Consider the following 17,347-nt stretch of genomic DNA (forward strand, 5'->3'; position numbering starts at 1 on the left):
ACCGCCCTTCGCGGGCCCTTTCTGGGCCGCACTTTGTCGACGATGCCTTTCTTGATTCGCCGCCGTCTCTGCCGGACTCTTTCCTTGGTCCCTTAGTCGGAAAGGAGGCGGGACGAGGTTAGACAGACGGGCTTCGCGGCCATTCAGCGGCGAGCAGAGGTCGCGGCTGCCTGGCGCACTTCCGGCTCCGCTGGGAGCAAGTCGTGGGTCACCGGCGCACCGCGATGCCGCTGCACAGGTTCCCGGTCCGCCTCTGGAAGCAGCTACAGCTGAAGCAAGGCCTCTGCGCGCGCCTGCCCGCGCACTTTCTACGCTCTCTGGAGGATGCGCAGACGCCCGCCCCCGTGCACTACCGGCCCCACGGCGCCCGGTTCAGGGTCAACCCCGCGAACGGGCAGCGGGAGCGCGTGGAAGATGTGCCCATCCCCATCTATTACCCGCCCGAGTCCCAGCAGGGGCTGTGGGGAGGCGAGGGCTGGGTCGTGGGCTACAGATACGTCAACGGCGACAAGGTGGGTGCGCCCGGATCCGGGTGGTGCTAGGTCAGAAACAAGGAAGGGGGTGAGGCCTGTGTGCTCAGGAGAGTGGGAGGAGGGGAGGTCGGGGGTCACCCGCCTGCTTTGCTCGGCCGTGGGATGCTAATTCTTGTGACACTTGAGGGCTGGCATTGCTCCTTTGTGGGCAGAATTAGAAAGGCTGAGACCCAGAGTCGGGTTCTTTGCAAGGGATGCAGCCTGGCTCCTGAGTCTGCTTCTGTTGGGACTCTGCTGCTGGCTTCAGAGGACACATTTCCGGTGACACCTCCCCTGCTACTCTTTGTCTAGCTTTCTTGTGCAAAGCTGTGTGTTCCTCTGGAGCATACACACCAGCAATCTTGGGGTAAGGATGGGGGAAGCTAACCTCCAGTGAGCAGCCAGGTCTAGGCTGGGGCTCCTCTGTCCATTCCCAGTGGTTGGTGGAGTCTGTCTCCAGAAAGCATGAGGACTTGGGGAACACCACAGGCCCAGCCTACCAGGGAGAAGCAGCAGCACTCACAGATCTCTGTTGCACCTCAGCTCTCAAAGAGGGTGAAGAAGGTGTGGAAACCACAGCTGTTTCAACGTGAGCTCTACAGTGAGATCCTAGACAAAAAGTTCTCCGTGACTGTGACCATGCGGACTCTGGACCTCATCGATGAAGCCTATGGGTTTGACTTCTATATCCTCAAGGCAAGCACGGGCTAGTGACAGTGGGATCTGGTGGCCAGTCAGACCTCAGGGAGGCCAGAGCAGCACCACAGTGGAGGATGTGGTATCTTGGGTAGAGGGTCACTGGTAAAACAAGTGTGACTGGGCCCCCTGAAGCTTTCTGCCCACAGGAGAGTCACTCACTGTGGGTAGCTGACCTGTCCAAGGGGCCTGAGTGAGTGTGGCCACCTCCTTCCTGCTCTTGGAATTGCTTCTGTCCTCATTCACCCAGGCCTGTGTGCTTGTGCTGTCCACCACGCTTGGCCTGCTCTGGCTAGAAGCCTGACAGGGCTGGCTGGCAGGGTGGATGGGGCCCTGCTGTCAGCACCTGGTCCCATGTGAGCCTCCCGCCAGACCCCAAAGGAAGACTTGTGCTCTAAGTTTGGGATGGACCTGAAGCGAGCAATGCTGCTGAGGCTTGCCCGACAGGACCCGGCACTGCACCCTGATGACCCTGAGCAGAGGGCAGCCATTTACCACAAGTACAAGGTAAAGGCTTCCCCATCCTGTCCTTCCTGTTGCTTGTGGCCCCTAGCCAGCCCCACCTCACTGCCCTCCCTCTGCCTGCACAGGAGTTTGCCATCCCAGAGGAAGAGGCTGAGTGGGTGGGCCTGACGCTGGAGGAGGCTGTGGAGAAGCAGAGGCTCCTGGAGAAGAAGGTATTCGTGAGTGTGCCCCAGTCCTGCTGGCCTCTCTGGTGCCACAGGTGGAGGAGTGTGGGGGTGCCGTCTCGGGGAAAGCCTGGAGGAGAACTCACACTCCAGCTGTGCCTGGGAGAAGCATGGCAGGCATCTGCCCCTTGAGATCCTTCTCTCTCCTGCACCAGCCTCTCAGTGGGAGGAATAGGACTTGGCACTGTGTGTTAGCTGGGCCACCCAACATCCCCCAGGCTCTTCCTGGGAGGGTCTGGTAGTTCCAGGATGGGGTCCTCCTGCAGCATATCAGCTGGTTGTCCCATTCCCTCTGCTCAGTTTATCTGAGACCACAAGGAAGGTAGGGGTGGGCATGGAACTCCTGCAACTCCCAGGGAGAGAAACCTTGTCTCTTGGGTGGGCTCTGCCCTCCAGGTTGGCAAGCAAGCTGGCATGACTCTTTTTGATGGAGCCTGAAGGCCCTGCCCTGTCGTGCCCAATTCCCCTGGATGTCTGGCCAGGGGTGGCTGGTTTCCTCCCACCCCAGGGGCCCAGTTGCTCTAGGCTACCATGAGCTCACCATGAGCCTCTTCCCTTTAGGACCCTGTACCCCTGTTCAAGGTCTACGTAGAGGAGCTGGTTGAGCAGCTTCAACAGCAGGCGCTATTGGAGCCCGCAGTGGCACTGAAGAGAGCCAGCAGGAAGTGATCACAAGCCATCCTGTTTCTGATCGTCAGGCATAGCTTTCCCCTGTGAGCGTTTTAGCAGTGAGGACAGAGTCTGGGGTGGCCATAAGGACCACCTGTGAGCAGTGTGAACCCTGTTCTTGTGTGGTAACCACAGAACTCCTGGGGTAGGCTTTTTGGAGGTCTGAGGGGCCTTTCATCCCAAGTTCCCCAGAAGGCCTGGTTCCAAGCAGAGGGCCTGCCCAGATGGGGGCACATGCTGGGCGGCATTTGTTATGCCTGTGGGATTGAGTGAGTAAAGTCTGAGCTAAGCTGTTTGTGTGGGTGTGTTTCTTTGCTTGGAGTACTGGAGTTCCCTCACCCCTGCCCCAGAGACCCAGTGTGGGCTGTGTACACCTGTGGCTCCAGCTGCCATCTCCACTGAGCCATGGTGATCATGCTTTAGTTTGGTGCTTTCTTTACTCTGGGAGGAGGTCCCAAGTAGTTAAAGTGTCTGGGTGTAACAGGAGTGTACTTGCCACTTCTCATTGCCTATCCCTGCCTGTTACAGAATGTTCTTCAGAGCAATAGAAGGGACGCTGCGGTGGCTCTGGGGACTGAGGATGCCCTCTTTGTGCTTTGCAGGAACTTGGAGGGGCTGCTGAGGGCAGCTTTTAAATTTTTTTCCTGTAGTACTGAGATCAATCCCTAGTACCACAGAAAACCATCGTGCCTCAGCCTCCTCAGTAGCTGGGATTAAAGGTGGGCACGTCAGCACCAACTTCTGTGGTCATACAGAAGGTGGGGAGAACACAGACTTAGGGACTGCCACCTCAGTGCCTCTCTTTCCTTAGCAACCCCCACCCATCCTGCCGGTTGGGGTTATGGCTTGAGGTGGAAGCTGAATCAGGCACTGTGAGGGTTGGGGTGCACCTATCCTTCCCTGAAAGCCCTGAGCACTGAGGCACCTCAGTTCTCTCAGGGACCATGGGAGCATTTTCCCCAGGCTGTGTGGAAGAGGTGCTGGTGCATGTCCTCAGCGCCATACCCTGGCCATAGCTGGTGCAAGAAGAGAGAGGGGACATCAGAGGCCACTGGCTGAGGAGCAGGGGGCTCCCCAGGGTGCTGCGGGAGCACCCATGCCTGGGCTTTGCTCACAGCACAGAGTCCAAAGGGAACATGTAGCTGGCCCTGCAGGGACAGGAAGGTCTGGAAGGCTCCATAGCCCATAAAGAGGTTTGTGAGGGTTGGGGCCTGAATTAGGGTCAGAGCCCAAGGGATGTACCCCCAGAATCTCAGTCTGTCCCCAAGTGTCCTGGTGCTTCCTACATTATCAGTGTCACATAACACACCTCTTTTGTGTATAATTAAAAAAAAAAAATTCCCAAAACAGTGCTTGGTCAGCTCTGGTCCTCCCACAAGGCTCTGCCCAGTTGTCTGAGCCATAGATGTGGCACTGAGGTCTTTGGCTCCAGCCAGATTGGTTGTATTCTGGGCCTGCCACCCAGTCCTGCTGTTTTCATGCCTGGGGCTGGGGCTGGGCCTAGGCCCTTGCTGGAGAAGTGCCAGGAGGTCCCCAGCCTGCTGACTGGGCCCTGCTCACTTTCTGCCCTTTAACCACAACCAGGCCCCCAGGCGAGCAGGACTGTGGGGTTTCTTGTGTCAGTCCATGGGGCTTCTGGGGTCAGGCTGGCTTGGAGGGGCATGTGGTTGGAGCAGGGTAGGGGTCAGGTGGGACTGCAGGCCTTGCAGACTGGGCAGGCAAGCATCATGTCCTGCCAGAGTTGACTGGGGGTTGTGGCTCTGGGCCCGAGAGCTTATCAGGTGATGGAGGCCAGCCACTGCAAGGCTGTGGCAGAAGGGGCCACACAGCCTCCAGGAGTCCGAGGCTGTTCCTACTCCCCTCAGGGAGGCCAGACCCAACTGAAGTGGGTGCTGGGTGTGACCTTGGCTTACATCCAAAGCAGCCTTTTTAAGGTGGGAGGGAGCGTCAGCTGTATCAGATTCTCACAGATGTCTGTGACTCAGAAAAGGATAGTGGTCCTCGGTGAAACTAACCTGGGTCTGGGCCTTTGGCCATGCTGCTGCCTTCTGAGCTTGTAGGCACATGGGGACTGCGTCCCCTCAGACACTCTCACATACATACACACATGGACCTGCACAGGTAAGGAACGAGGAACAGAGCTGTGAGCCCCCGATGACCCTGCCCATGCCTCCTGCCCTCCTCCACCCTCCCTTCTGTGCCCCTGGACTACACCTGCCAGCCTTCTTCCTGCTGAGGGCCTGCCATGGAGAGGTCTGTGCTGACCAAGATCAAACCTGCAGAAGGCAGAGCTGCCCTGTGCTGGCCCACACCCTGGCCCTGCATCAACTGGACCTGACCAGCCCTCAGGGGCCAAGACACCCCTATGTGTTCTGGGACTGAGTCCATATGTTTTTACAACAGCAGAGCCTAAGGTCAGTGTCAAAGGGGCTGTAGGTGTGGAAGAGGTTGGGTACCAGAGTGGACCCTCACTGCTGCTGTGGCTGAGCTTTGGAGGCCCAGAAAGAGGTGACCCATCACACCACCTAGAGATAGGACAGGCAAGGCCAGGAAGGCAGGTTTGGTGCCAGCTGGGGTGGAGTGGATGTGGGGTGGTTAGTGGGCCCTGTGTGCACTGGCAGCCCAGGGAGCCAACATGAGGTCCATCCACACAACACACCCACCTGTGCACGTCAAACCTCCACCTCATGTCCTTTGACGCCTCCTCCCTCACCTGTGCCACCACAGTCTCTGATAAGGTGGGAACTTTCCACTACCTTCAGATGGGGTCAGGTCATGTGGAGTCCCCAGGCTCCCTCTAGTCCCTGTGAGCCAGTCCCAAGCTGGAACCCTGGGCCCACTGAACTCACCCTGCAGCATGGGCCCCACATCATCCTGGCTGCCTCTGGTACAGGGCACCCCAGCCTCTCCCAGCCCATGCCATGCCCCAGAATGGGCACATCTTCTTAACCACTACCAGCTGGCTTGGGCCAGCATCCCCATCCACACCCTGCCCGAGGACTACACCTGTCTGCTGGTGGCTCCAGCATGTGGGGGAGGCTGGTTGAGTCCAGGGCTCTTTCTGTGACAGGGCTACTCAGGCTGGGTTCAGGTCAGGCCAAATCCAGGGGCCAGTTAAGTAGCTGAAGTCCTGATGCTCAGACTGGCCATAGCTTCAAACCAACAGTGGCCACATCCATCCTGAGCCTACTTCTCTGGGACCAACCCAGCCACCCCTGAGCCTGCTGCCTCAGATGTAGGAGCCTCAGGACCCATATGCCAGCCCCCTATTCCTAGGCCCTGGCCTGGGTAGAGGCCACCTCTATGACCTCACAAGCCTCCTGGGTCTGCTGCAGCCCTGGCTTCTTCCTGATAACTCAGGCTTGTACCTGCTTTTTAGCCCTAGAACTGATCATTCTGCTCAGCAAATGTTCCTGGGCCAGAAAGTGGGATGGAGGCTTCAAGGGCATTCAGGAGGTGTTTAAAGGATGCTTGACCAGGTGGTGTAACTTCTGGGGCATTTGGATATGACAGGCTGTTTTGATTGTCACAGAGACAGGGATGAGGTGGCTTCAAGGCAGCTCCCAAGATGATCAGTCCATGAAGGAATGGTTCGTGACACTCTTGCTGAGACCAGGGTTTATGTGGGATATCGAGAAAACCTTGCTAAGGGCTGATGTGGGCAGATGGGCTCTGCAGGCAAGGAGTGCTCTGTACTCCAGAGGACTTGCAGCCATGGGGAGAACAGGCACAGTCCAGTGTGTGGCTGAATGTGCTCAGGCCCCAGAGTCCTGCCTAATGGAGACTCAAGGTCCATAGGGAGTAGAGGCAGGCTGGTGACCTTGGAAGGCCCTTGGGAGGGAATTGCAACCATAGGTCGATGTGTTCAACAGGCTATGGCCTGTGAGGGTAGAGCAGAGTGATGTGCAGGCATGGTTAAGCTGGTAGGCTCTTGGCTGTCTGAAGTAGGTTGACAGCTTGACTTTGCCCACCTAGGTTGGGAAGCTCTCCTTGCTCTTATTCCCACTGCCCACTCACTGTTTTCTCACCAGATTGGGCCTGGCTTTCTCAGCCCCTGGGGCAAGCCTGACCTGAAGTCCTACTCTCAGCAAGAGCTGCAAAGGGACTGCAAGGTAACTGTTCCTATATCCGCCAGAGACAAGCCATGAGAGAGACAGGCCCCTTTCACACTGGACATGCATGAAACACACGGAAATGCTCAAGAGCTGGTTTGGGAGCAGCTACCATGCAGCCACACCCGATCGCCCCTCCAACAGGACCCTGGCATGGGCCCATTGGCGGCGCCGCCTGCTCCCTCAGCAGTCAGGAGTGGCTTGGGGGTGGCGGTGTCTAAAGGGGCTGGTTGCCATGGCTACCATAGGGTTCCGAGGCCCGTCATCTGGTCCTTGCCTCAGCCAATCGGCGGCGGGAGCCCGAGCTGCAGCCTAGAGTCCCGCTTCTGCCTCCCAGCCACACAGTGGCCAAGAGCAGGGACCCGCTTCCTGGAGTGGCTGGAAGTGGACAGCCGGCTGAGCCCATCATGGCGGACAGCAGGACGGTGGGGCGCGAGCAGGCGTATGGAGCCAGGCAGGTGAGGTAAGCCAGGCGGGTGGACAGATGGATGGATGAACAGGCCGACAGGTGGACGGACGTGGTCTTGCAGCCCATTGTTCTTGTGGCTGCGGCCCTTCCCTGGGCCCACCCACCCTCCGTTGTGCGCGCACATGCACATACACACACACACACACACACACACACTCCCACCCTCACCCTTGGGCCCTCTCCCCACATGTCCCAAGGAAGGGTCAGGGGAAGAGACAAAGGAAACCACAGGAGGCAGATGAATCCCACTGCACCACGGACCCAAAAACCGCCCTGGTAGGTCTCTCACGTCAGACTTCACACAGAAGCGGCATCAAAGGCTTTCAACTGGCCCGGGCCCTGGCGTTCTGGCCACCGTGCCTGGGCTCAGCGACATGCCGTGTCAAGTCAGTGTGGATAAGGAGCATTTTTTTGAGAAGGGGAAAAAAAGCAACAGAAAAAACTGTCCACCTATATAACAGGGAGCAGCCAGCCTAGATGGATCAGACGCGCCAAATCCCATTACTCGGGACTTCAGAGCACAGACCTTGCACGGGCAGCTGCGATTAAGAGCTTGTCAATGGAGCCCCTTTGGAGATCAAAGGGGCCATGCATGTGCGTGTGAGTGTGCGTGCATATGTGCAAATGTGTGCATACACGTGTGTATGTGCATGTGTGTGAGCAAGGGTACGTGCTCTGGGGTGACAGCAGAGGGACCCTGTACTGCAGCACAGTGGAGCCTTTGTCGTGTGTCCCCTGCCCACCTCAGCCACCCTCTATGTTGCCCATGTCCTTGCTGCTATGACATGCATGGGTATATCTGGGGGGCCAGGCACAGGCAAGGCCTGGCCCCTGACACCCATGCCCTCGGAAGGTGATCCTGGCAGGGCCCAGTCCCCTGCCTGGGCTTCCATGTTGTATTTGTGTCTGATCCTTTCCCTGTGTCCTGCCCAGATGGGCCTGCAAAATCAGGGTGCAAGCCTGCCTGTGGGCAGGGCTGCGTACAGCCACCCGACCACACTCCTGCTGCCCACAGAGCCTCCCACTCTCAGCTGGCCTGGCAAGTGCATCCTGGGGGTTCAAAGCTGCTGTTGATGCGATTGTTAGGTTATTAGGTAAACTCTGAGAAGCAAATCTTTTAATCCACTGTGGCTAATCCAGTGCACTTTTGTTTGCCACGACAGATTCTACAGCAACAAAGGGGCTGGAGGGACCCCAGCATACATAATCACATACTCAGAACTTGGCCGCAGTGGCCGTAGCGTTCCTAGGCAGCTGAGAGAGACATCTTGGGACAGCAGTGTAGAGGGCGGCAGCCTGGAGAGGCACGGGCAGAGGAGGGGCTTAGGCAGGTTGATGATACTGGCAGCTGCCTGCCTGGGTGACACCTCCTCACCCCCACAAGGATGTTCCCTGGTCACCAGCTGCTGCTTCCTGGGACTCTGCATGTTTGGGACTCACTGAGATGAGGGAGGTGGAAGAAAAATGACAACAAGCGTGCAAGGGCACCCAGAACCTGGAAAGGCCTGTGTGGACAGAGGCTGTCAGGACGGGGAAGGGTGTCCAATGAGGGAACTGCAGGGGTCTGTGAGCAGGACGGCAGGTATGCCCAAGGTGAGAACAAGTGGTGTGAGGCTGTCAGGGAGATGTAACTTTAGCTGAAAAGGCCCTCGGAGGTCATGCCCCCACCAGAGGACACCACCTGTCCTGGGGAAATGGCCCTGGGGCTGAAAAGAGGCCCTTAGCTCTCTGAGGACATATCTGAGACACCTGACTGGGCCAGGTCAACTGTAGTCTTCCTCAGGCCACTCAGGTCTATCCCTGGAGGATTACACAGAGCTCTGTGGGTGAGGTTGGGTCAGGACCCTCACTTTTCCAGTAAGGACTCTCCAGCTGAGAGGTCTCTTCCCTCGCCAGACATAGGCAGGCTTTGGGCCAGTGGCCACCCCACCAATGTCACTGAGGCTCCAGAGTTGGAGTTACTAGGCGTGTAAGCACATTTCTCGTCTCCTCCCCCCAGGCACCTGAGGGTGGGATGGGCAGGTGGCTACCCCACCTGCCCTTACTTCTGTCCCCCAGATACATCACTGAGGTCAGAATGCTTTCAAAAGGCAGTGTGGGAGGACTCCCCTTAGAACAGCAGTGGTCAGTCTCTAGTCAGAGGGTGGCCAGTACCCTAGGAGGGAGACTGCTGTGGGACCCATGGAGGTGGGATAGAGAACTAGCTGAGCCCTACCCTGGTCTGGTACCACTGTTTTCCTGTTGGCCTTGGTAGCCCAGCTCTTAAGACCTAGGGCCCATAGGGACTTGGGGTGCTGTGTCAGATCTGCTGGTGTGGGAACGTGGGTTTGCTTGCTTCAGGGGGAAAGCATGATGCCAGCCTACTGGGCCTGTGACAGATAGTAGCTCTGGACTCTGAACCAGAGGGGATGAGCAATGACTTCAGCAGGAGTTTTCTAAAAGCCATGCCAGCAAGACTGATTGTCCACTCTTCACCTGGCATGTATCCTGGGAGCAGGAACCTTCAGGGTCACCCATTGCAGCGACAGTTGTGTCAATCCTTATTCATAGAGTTTCAGTGCTGGAGCCGGGTTGTGTGAGCCTGCTTCCATCCCCCAGCCCCAGCTGCTAGGCTGTCCAGAGGCAGAGAACTCTAACAGCAGGATGGTGCAAAATGGTGGCTGGGAAATAGCCTGGAGGCAAAGGGAGGAAGGGCCCCTCAAGGGCCATGTCAATGCTTAAATGGCTGCCAGATGCAGAGTTGGGGCCCAGGGAGGCCCCAGCCCACAGTGACCACAGAAGCAAGGCAGCCCAGGAAGCCAAAGGCAGAACACATGTCTCAGGAAGGTGGTGGTATCATCTCACCTGTCCCCCGGCCAATGGGGGGCTTGGTATACGATGTGACAGCCACAAGACTGGGCTTGCAACCCTGTTCACCACTACCCACAGGTCAGCTCTGTCCCTCAGGGTGTCACTCCTGTGGGTTAATTCATACTGCCATTAATGGGAAGATGGTGCCTGCTACAGAGGCTTTCTAGTTGTAGTAGTAATATCACTGTGGAAACTTCCTGAAGTATAAAGAACAACCCACTCATAACTCTGCTTTTTACCAAAGACCTTATGAGTACCCTGGGATAAGTTCTAAGGTTTCTTGTTGTTGCCCCAGCTCCGAACTGATAGAAAAGACTCAGGGACACTAGGGCCAGGCGTGTGATGCGAAGGCAGCTGGCTGGCAGTCAAGGTTGGCCTTACACTTGGCACTGGAACATCAAAATTCTCCTTTCACAGTGTGTTCAGAACCACAAGTAAAACCACTTAAGATCTTCAAGTGCTTCCTCCCACAACAGGGAACTAATTTGTTTGCCCACCTCCACCTCCCACATCTATGGATTGGGTAATGAGGGCAGGGAAGGGATAGACAGGAACAGGCCAAGCCTGGGACCCCCCTCCTCTAGAATGTGATCAGATCTGTCTTCCTTGTCCTCCCCTCTACAGCTGGTATGTGGACACTGGTTGTCTTCCCTCTGCAGCTGCCCTCTTCTGTGTTCTCCCCCACAGCCAGGCCCTCCTCTGCAGGTGTTCCAGGGGCATCTTAGGTGATGCCCTTCTCTTGTTTATAAAGGATGTTCCTCATCCAAGTGGACAAAGTTCATTTTGTTTCAAAGTATTCCTTTTACGTCTACATCGACACATCTTTTTTTTTTTTTTTTTTAAACCAAGGATAAACTCAGAGGCACTGGACCACTGAGCTATATCCCCAGCCCTATTTTGTATTTTATTTAAAAATGGTCTCACTGGGCTGGGGTTGTAGCTCAGAAGCAGAGCGCTTGCCTAGCATGCGTGAGGCATTGGGCTCAATCCTCAGCACCACATAAAAAATATAAATAAATAAAGGCATTCTGTCCATATATAACCACCAAAAAAAAAAAAAAAAAAAAGATGTTCTCACTGAATTGCTTAGTGCCTCGCTTTTGCTGAGATGGCTTTGAACTTGTGAGATCCTCCTGCCTCAGTCTCCCAAGCCACTGGGATCACAGGCATGCACCACCACGCCCAGTGACAACATAATTTTTGCTTTGAAGGGTTTTTTTTTTTTTTTAAGAGAGAGGGAGAGGGGCTGGGGATGTGGCTCAAGCGGTAGCGCGCCCATCTGGCATGCGTGCGGCCTGGGTTCGATCCTCAGCACCACATACAAAGATGTTGTGTCTGTTGAAAACTGGGAAATAAAATGTTAAAAATTCTCTCTCTCTCTCTCTCTCTCTCTCTCTCTCTCTCTTTTAAACAAAAAGAGAGAGAGGGAGAGAGAATTTTTTTTTAATATTTATTTTTTAGTTTTTGGCAGACACAACAGCTTTGTTTGTATGTGGTGCTGAGGATCGAACCCGGGCCGCACGCATGCCAGGCGAGCACGCTACCGCTTGAGCCACATCCCCAGCCCCCCGCTTTGAAGGGTTTTGATTGATTCATGGAAAGCCTGAACAAATGTCAAGGAAATTAATTAAATCTAAGCCTTTACTGGCAAACTCCAGCTCCCCCAAAGGCATTCACATCCAAAAGGACTCTTTCAGAAAAGAGGGTGCCAAGTTCTCAGAAGCAAGGCCCCCAGTGCTATGCCTGTGAAGCAGGCCAGAGACCTACATGCAGAAGACCTTTACCATAATTAATCAGAAACATCCACCATATTTGTGGCATGTTAAGTTCCTCTTAGCATGTCAGAAAGCTTTTTATCAGCAAAAACTTGTGCAGAGGGCATTGTGGTTGGTAGTCTCCTCTTTTTGTAAATGCCAGGTTTGTAGAAAAAGAAAGAAAGAAACTTGTGAAACCTCTGTCTGGTCTCAAGGATGGAACAAACAGCACTTATCATATGAACCTCCCAAGTCCCCCACCAGTGGGTATAAAGTTCAAAGAATTTCTAGACTCATTGCTCAGAGAAAGAATTTTTAGGAAATAGCCCCCTCTGAACCCTGCAGTCGATAAACCTGCTTCCTGAAAATTCCTCAGGTTCCAGCCTCTTCTGTCCCACATCACCTGCCCCTTCCTTCCTCAGTGTCTCTTTAGGCTAGCTCTGAGTAGAGGCCTCCAGAGGTCCCTCCTCTGGTCCTACCTCCACCCCACCCTGTTCCAACACTGTCCCTCACGCTCACACCACAATCCACCCTAGCAGGGCTGCATATTTTCTGCAGGCTTCCTGATTCCCTTCCTGTCCCTGCAGGGCAGGGGCCCCAAGGAGCCGGAGGCCCAAGGGTCCAGTTCTGGTCCCAGGGCTGGGGGACACCCACCACCGTGGGCCAGGAAGAGGATGGACGTGGACTTGACCCCGAGAGCCTGGCCTGGCCGTGGCAGCAGCTCTGTAGAACTGAGGCAAGCACTGGGGCCCTGGTTTGGGAGCGGGGAGGTAGCCCAAGCCCAATGTGTCAGAGGTTCTGCTATTTGTGCAGCCTGCCCAGGACTTCCTGAACTTATAGTGGCCTGCTGGGCCATGAGAGCTATCTACTGCTGACTCAGTGGCCACCCACTGTCCCCTCTAAGCTCTGGGACTAACTGGGCTGGGAGGGGCTGCAAGGAAGCTTCCAGTGCCAGCACTATTGGACCTGGGGCTATCCTGGCAGTTTATGGGTGAGTAGAACACCCACTGACAGGACCCACTGGGGCTGGTGTTGGACTAGCAGTGCACCTTGAGGCATAGTGATGGACCAAGGAATGAACCTTGGCAGACTGGGATACTCCAGTAGCCCCTGTTGATGCCACTCCCTTCCTACAGCAACCCTGGGCATCCAGCACTATGCTGAGTCCCCAGACAGTCAGGCAACAGGGGCTAGGCCTGCGATGTCTCTGCACATGCTCACCCCAGGCAGGTGCCACAGGTGGGCAGCAGGGTGGGATGTGGGTTGGTGACTCAAGAGCCCCAAGCCAGGATTTCTGTGCTTGCCTAGAAGCTAACTATGCAGGATAAGGGGCTGGGTATCAAGGATGAACAATATCCAATAGATATGATAGTGGCATTGGGAGAGCATCATGGTGGAAGCATTGAGGTGAGCAAGTGACTAGATGCACTGAGGAGAGGGTGGTAGGTGGGACATAACATCAGGAGTGGTCCTGAAATGGTGTGGGCTCCTGGAGTGCTCAGAGTTTTAAAGTAGAGTGTAGGCCAGGTGATGGCTGTCAGCTAAGGTGTGGGTTGGATGGTGAGCTGTGAGCCTTGGATGTGCAGAAGTGAGCCTGAACTGCTTGAGGTTTTATGGCTGTGTAATGAGGGCCCCTGTGAGGTACCAGGCAGATATAGCTCTGTGAAGCACAGTGTCCTGGCTGTCATGGGGTGGCAGACAAAGGACAGCAATTGCTAGTGCCTGCCTCCTCTCCTTGGGAGTGGCTGAGGACTGGGAAGGGCCCCAGGATTGGGAGAGGTGCTGGTTCTGACAGGATGGTAGTGGAGAGCCGGTGCAGGGGCTGTTGCCAGGTATGGCTGCATATTCCCTTGCCCGCTGTTGAGTGCTTATAGCTGTGGGCCTTCTGTCATGCATCCAGTGGTGGTGGGCAACATGGAGTTGGCCTGTTGAGCTTGGGGGCTCAGACCTGAGCCCTCAGCAAAAGATGTCATGGAGATGGGGGTGGCAGAGGACAGGACACACAGAAGCCCTCCTTCTCAGGCTAGCCTGGACTAGTAGGACCCTTGGGCAGCAGTGGGAAGGAGAGCCCTTGACTGAATTTGGATGGTGCCTGGGAGAAATTAAGGCAGAGGGATCTGTGTTTTGGAGCAGCACTGGCCAACCCTAGCCCACAGCTCTGGAGATTTTACCTCCTGTCCAAGTGGCAGCCATCATTTATTGTGTGTCCTCATCCTAAGTCCCTACTGCCTAGGGCAGAGCCACAGTCGACCTTCTGGAGGTTCTGGACAGCAGTGGGTATTAAGAAAGGGAAAATAGGGGCTGGGCTTGTGGCTCAGTGGTAGCACACTTGTCTGGCGTGTGTGAGGCATTGGGTTCCATCCTCAGCACCACATAAAAATAAATAAGATTATACAATAAAAAAATTAAAGAAAGGGAAAATAAAGGAGCTGGACAGCCACCAGGAGCTCATATCCTGATCAGCCCTGCCCTGTCCACGACAGCCCAACCCCCAGGACATCTGCTTTCATAGGCATCTCGCATGCCTTGGGCAGGCGGTGATGGTTCCTGACTTAAGAGCCTCCTGTCCAGGGCCGGCCAGGCAGGCATCCAGCTTCCAGTTCTTCCTGCTTCAGCTCCCTCGCCGAGGGGACTGGAGGCCGGCTGGGCGCCGGCCGGACTCGGGAGCCCTGAACTGGTAGACACCCAGGGCCGCCTTCGATGTTGTGAGTGGTAGAAAAGCTCTGCGACCCGGCATGCTCACTGCGGTGCTCACATCGGGCCGGCCTTCCGCTCAGCGCAGGCTCGCTGAGGCTGCAGTCCTTGAGACCCTCCCAAACGCACTGCCGAGTCCTGGGGTCTGCAGTTAACCCGGACAGGCCCAAGGCCCGCCTCCTTCTCTGCGCCTGCGGCTCCTCCCCAGCGCGAGGTCCCGCCCCGATCACGCCCCACCACCAGCCCCGCCCCCGCACTTCCGGGCGGCGCCGGCGGGGGCGCTCGGCCTGGGCTTCGGCGCTCTGGGCTCCGACTCCGGCTCCGGCCCCGGCCCCGGGAAGCGATCGCGGCCGCCACCGCCGCCGCCGCCGCCGCCGCAGGAGCCTGCGGGAGTCGGGCGGGAGCCGCGTCCCTGCGGAGCGGGCCTGTGAGAGCGGGCGGCCGGGCCTCGGCGGCGTCCGCGGCCTGCCCGCGCCCGCCTCCGGGCCTCCGGCCGCCAAGCCACCGCAGCCGAGATGGGGTCCGCCGCGGGCCGCGCCCCCGCCGGGGCTCGCCCGCCGCGCCGCCGCTGAGCGCATGGGCCGCGCTGCTCCGGGAGCCGGGCCCGTGGCCGCGCCGCCACAGCCGCCGCGCGCCGGTGAGTAGCGCGGGGCCGGCGGGCGCGCTCCTGCGGCGGGAGGGCCTGCCTCCCGCGCCGCCGGTGTAGGCCGCGCTAGGCCGGCGGGCGCGGACCCGGAAGAGGGGTCCGCGGCGTGCGCGCGGGAGGCGTGCAGGGGCCGGGAGTGTGCGGGTAGGCGACCAGGTGTGCGGGCCATGGGGGTCCGAGGGCGTGTGGGGCGGAGAGTGCGGAGAGGTGTGCAGGTGTGGGGCTGCGGGACGTGCGGGACTGGGAGTGTGCCGGACAAAGTGCGTTCCAGGAGGCGTGCAGGAGTGCTGGCTGTGCAGCCTAGAGGGTGTGCGGAACCCCGAGTTTTCCGGGAGGCATGGAAGAATGCAGGGCGTGGGGGCGGATAGGCTTTCAGGAGTGCGGACTGCGCAGCCCTAAGGGTGTGCGGGGCATGGAGCGTGAAGGGAGGCTTGCGGGATGTTGGCTGTGCGGATTGCGAGGGGTTGCTAAGCTGGGAGTGTGTGAGGAAACGTGCAGGAGCGTGGGCTGTGCAGGCCCAGGGTGGGCGGGGCGGGGATTGTGTTGGGAGGCTTTCAGAAGTGAAGCCTCTGCAGCCTGAGGGAGTGGGGGCGGAAGTGGGAGACTGAGAGGGTGCTAGGAGGACTGCTTGGTGTGCTAGAAAGGGCCTTGACCTTGGGTTGTGTGAACAGGAAAGGGAGATGGTCTCTACAGGTGGACATGTGGTTGACATAGTGTGGGATGCCTCCTGTGGTCCCTGGGCCTGGTCCTTGTTTAGGGTGTCTGAGATTCCAAGTAGCTACTGAAGCCAGGGTGTGCGTGGTCCTCCCTCCCCTCACCCTGCCTCCTCCCCCATAAGTAGGAATGGTGCCGCGACCACCACAGGAGGGCACTCTGTGGGTTCAGCCTGTGGTTTGGCTTGTTTCAAAAACCAGTTGTTCTGGAGACCGTACCCTTTCAGGTTGGGGGCCAAAATACAGATCTCTGTCTTGGGGTAAGATCTTAGATTCTGTCTTCACCACAGAATTTGAATTCAGCCTTCCTCCGGCCCCCACCCCCGCATGAAACCAGAGCTGCACGCTTTCAGATTGGCATGAGGACAGTAAGGAAAAGAAGACACATCAATCCTCTGGGGACTTTTCTCAGCCCATCTCCAAGAGGGATTGTCACTGTACTGTGAAACCTTTTTGCTCATATGCATGTTCCCTGGATCCACAGTCCCTGTTTTAGAAAATATACGCAGCTGGACTCCTGTCTGCCCCAGAGAGCCAGCACCAGCTGGTTTCAGTTTTAGGAAGTCCCATTCAGGAACAAGTAAGTGTGCGAAGCACATAAAACATGGTGTTTTGTTTTGTTTTGAAGTGGGGATTGAGCCCAGGGGCACTTAACCACTGAGCCACATCCCCAGCCCTTTTTATATTTTGAGTCAGGTTCTCATTAAGTTGCTTAGAGCCTCTGTAAGTTGCTCAAGCTGGCTTTGAACTCATGATCCTTCTGCCTCCTTAACCACTGGGATTACAGGCATGTGCCACTGCACCTGGCAGCACAGTGTTTTTGTTTGATTTGCAGCATGTGTTTTCTTGTCTTTGATTTCTTGTTTCAGAGAAGCTGAGTGAACTTTTTTGGGCTGCGCTGGTCATTCAGAATTTAGATGATGGGGAAGGGTATAACATGGGAAACAGTAGCCCTGACCCACAAGAGTGTCATCAATAGACGGTTACTTTCACACTTCATATAAATCAATGTTTGGAAGTTATGTTTGTGTAAAATAAACACATACACAAGCCTATAGCATCAAGTTTGCTGACATGGTACCCAGAAGTGTGTGCCTTGGTGTTGCCCAAGGGAATTTTGAATTTTAAATACCATATCAGACTTCACGTTCCCTTTATGGAATCACTTTATTGATGGTGGTTACAGGCTATGGGCCAGATTTGGTGCTCGTGGGCATTGCCTCGCCTGAATTAATGTAGCTGCCTTATGTGTGGTATGTATGTGTGTGTTCCCTAAATGCTAGGTATGCTTCCCTGGGGGAGCTTGGAGATTTGGGGGATTGGAATGTTTCAGCATCAGTGATATGTGGAGGTGTTGGTGTGCTTCTAGGGACCTGGAAGTTCTTTTTTCAGTTGATGACCAAAGAGACTTGAGTTATAAGACATATTTCCTCTGGGCTCTGAAAAGCAGTTTAAAATGGTTAGGAGAGACTGGGTTTACACAGTAAAATGTGAGTTTTGAAGGGAAGCTGCAGTTCTGTAATGAAGGACTGTGTCTTGAATT

At 56.3% G+C, this 17,347-nt stretch overlaps 2 protein-coding genes across 4 annotated transcripts in view; both read left to right on the plus strand.

Annotated features, from left to right (window-relative positions):
* Positions 1-159: 159 nt before the first annotated feature.
* MRPL28 (mitochondrial ribosomal protein L28) lies at positions 160-2,861 on the plus strand. The gene is made up of 5 exons (XM_081297807.1): positions 160-512; positions 1,056-1,208; positions 1,581-1,715; positions 1,799-1,885; positions 2,459-2,861. Exons 1-5 carry the CDS (start codon positions 225-227, stop codon positions 2,564-2,566), a joined length of 771 nt encoding a protein of 256 aa, XP_081153933.1. The 5' UTR covers positions 160-224; the 3' UTR covers positions 2,567-2,861.
* Positions 2,862-14,700: 11,839 nt separating this feature from the next.
* AXIN1 (axin 1) overlaps positions 14,701-17,347 on the plus strand; it is a 37,961-nt gene continuing 35,314 nt past the window's right edge. For 2 of the 3 annotated variants that reach the window (XM_081297077.1, XM_081297079.1), the window contains exon 1: positions 14,950-15,082. The gene's annotated coding sequence lies outside the window, so the exon portion shown is untranslated. Of the gene's footprint in view, positions 15,083-17,347 lie in introns of all 3 variants that reach the window. The other variant, XM_081297078.1, reaches the window with a different exon arrangement.

The sequence above is a fragment of the Spermophilus citellus genome, assembly GCF_964194105.1.
Source record: "Spermophilus citellus genome assembly, chromosome: 6".
NCBI classification, from domain to species: Eukaryota; Metazoa; Chordata; class Mammalia; order Rodentia; family Sciuridae; genus Spermophilus; species Spermophilus citellus.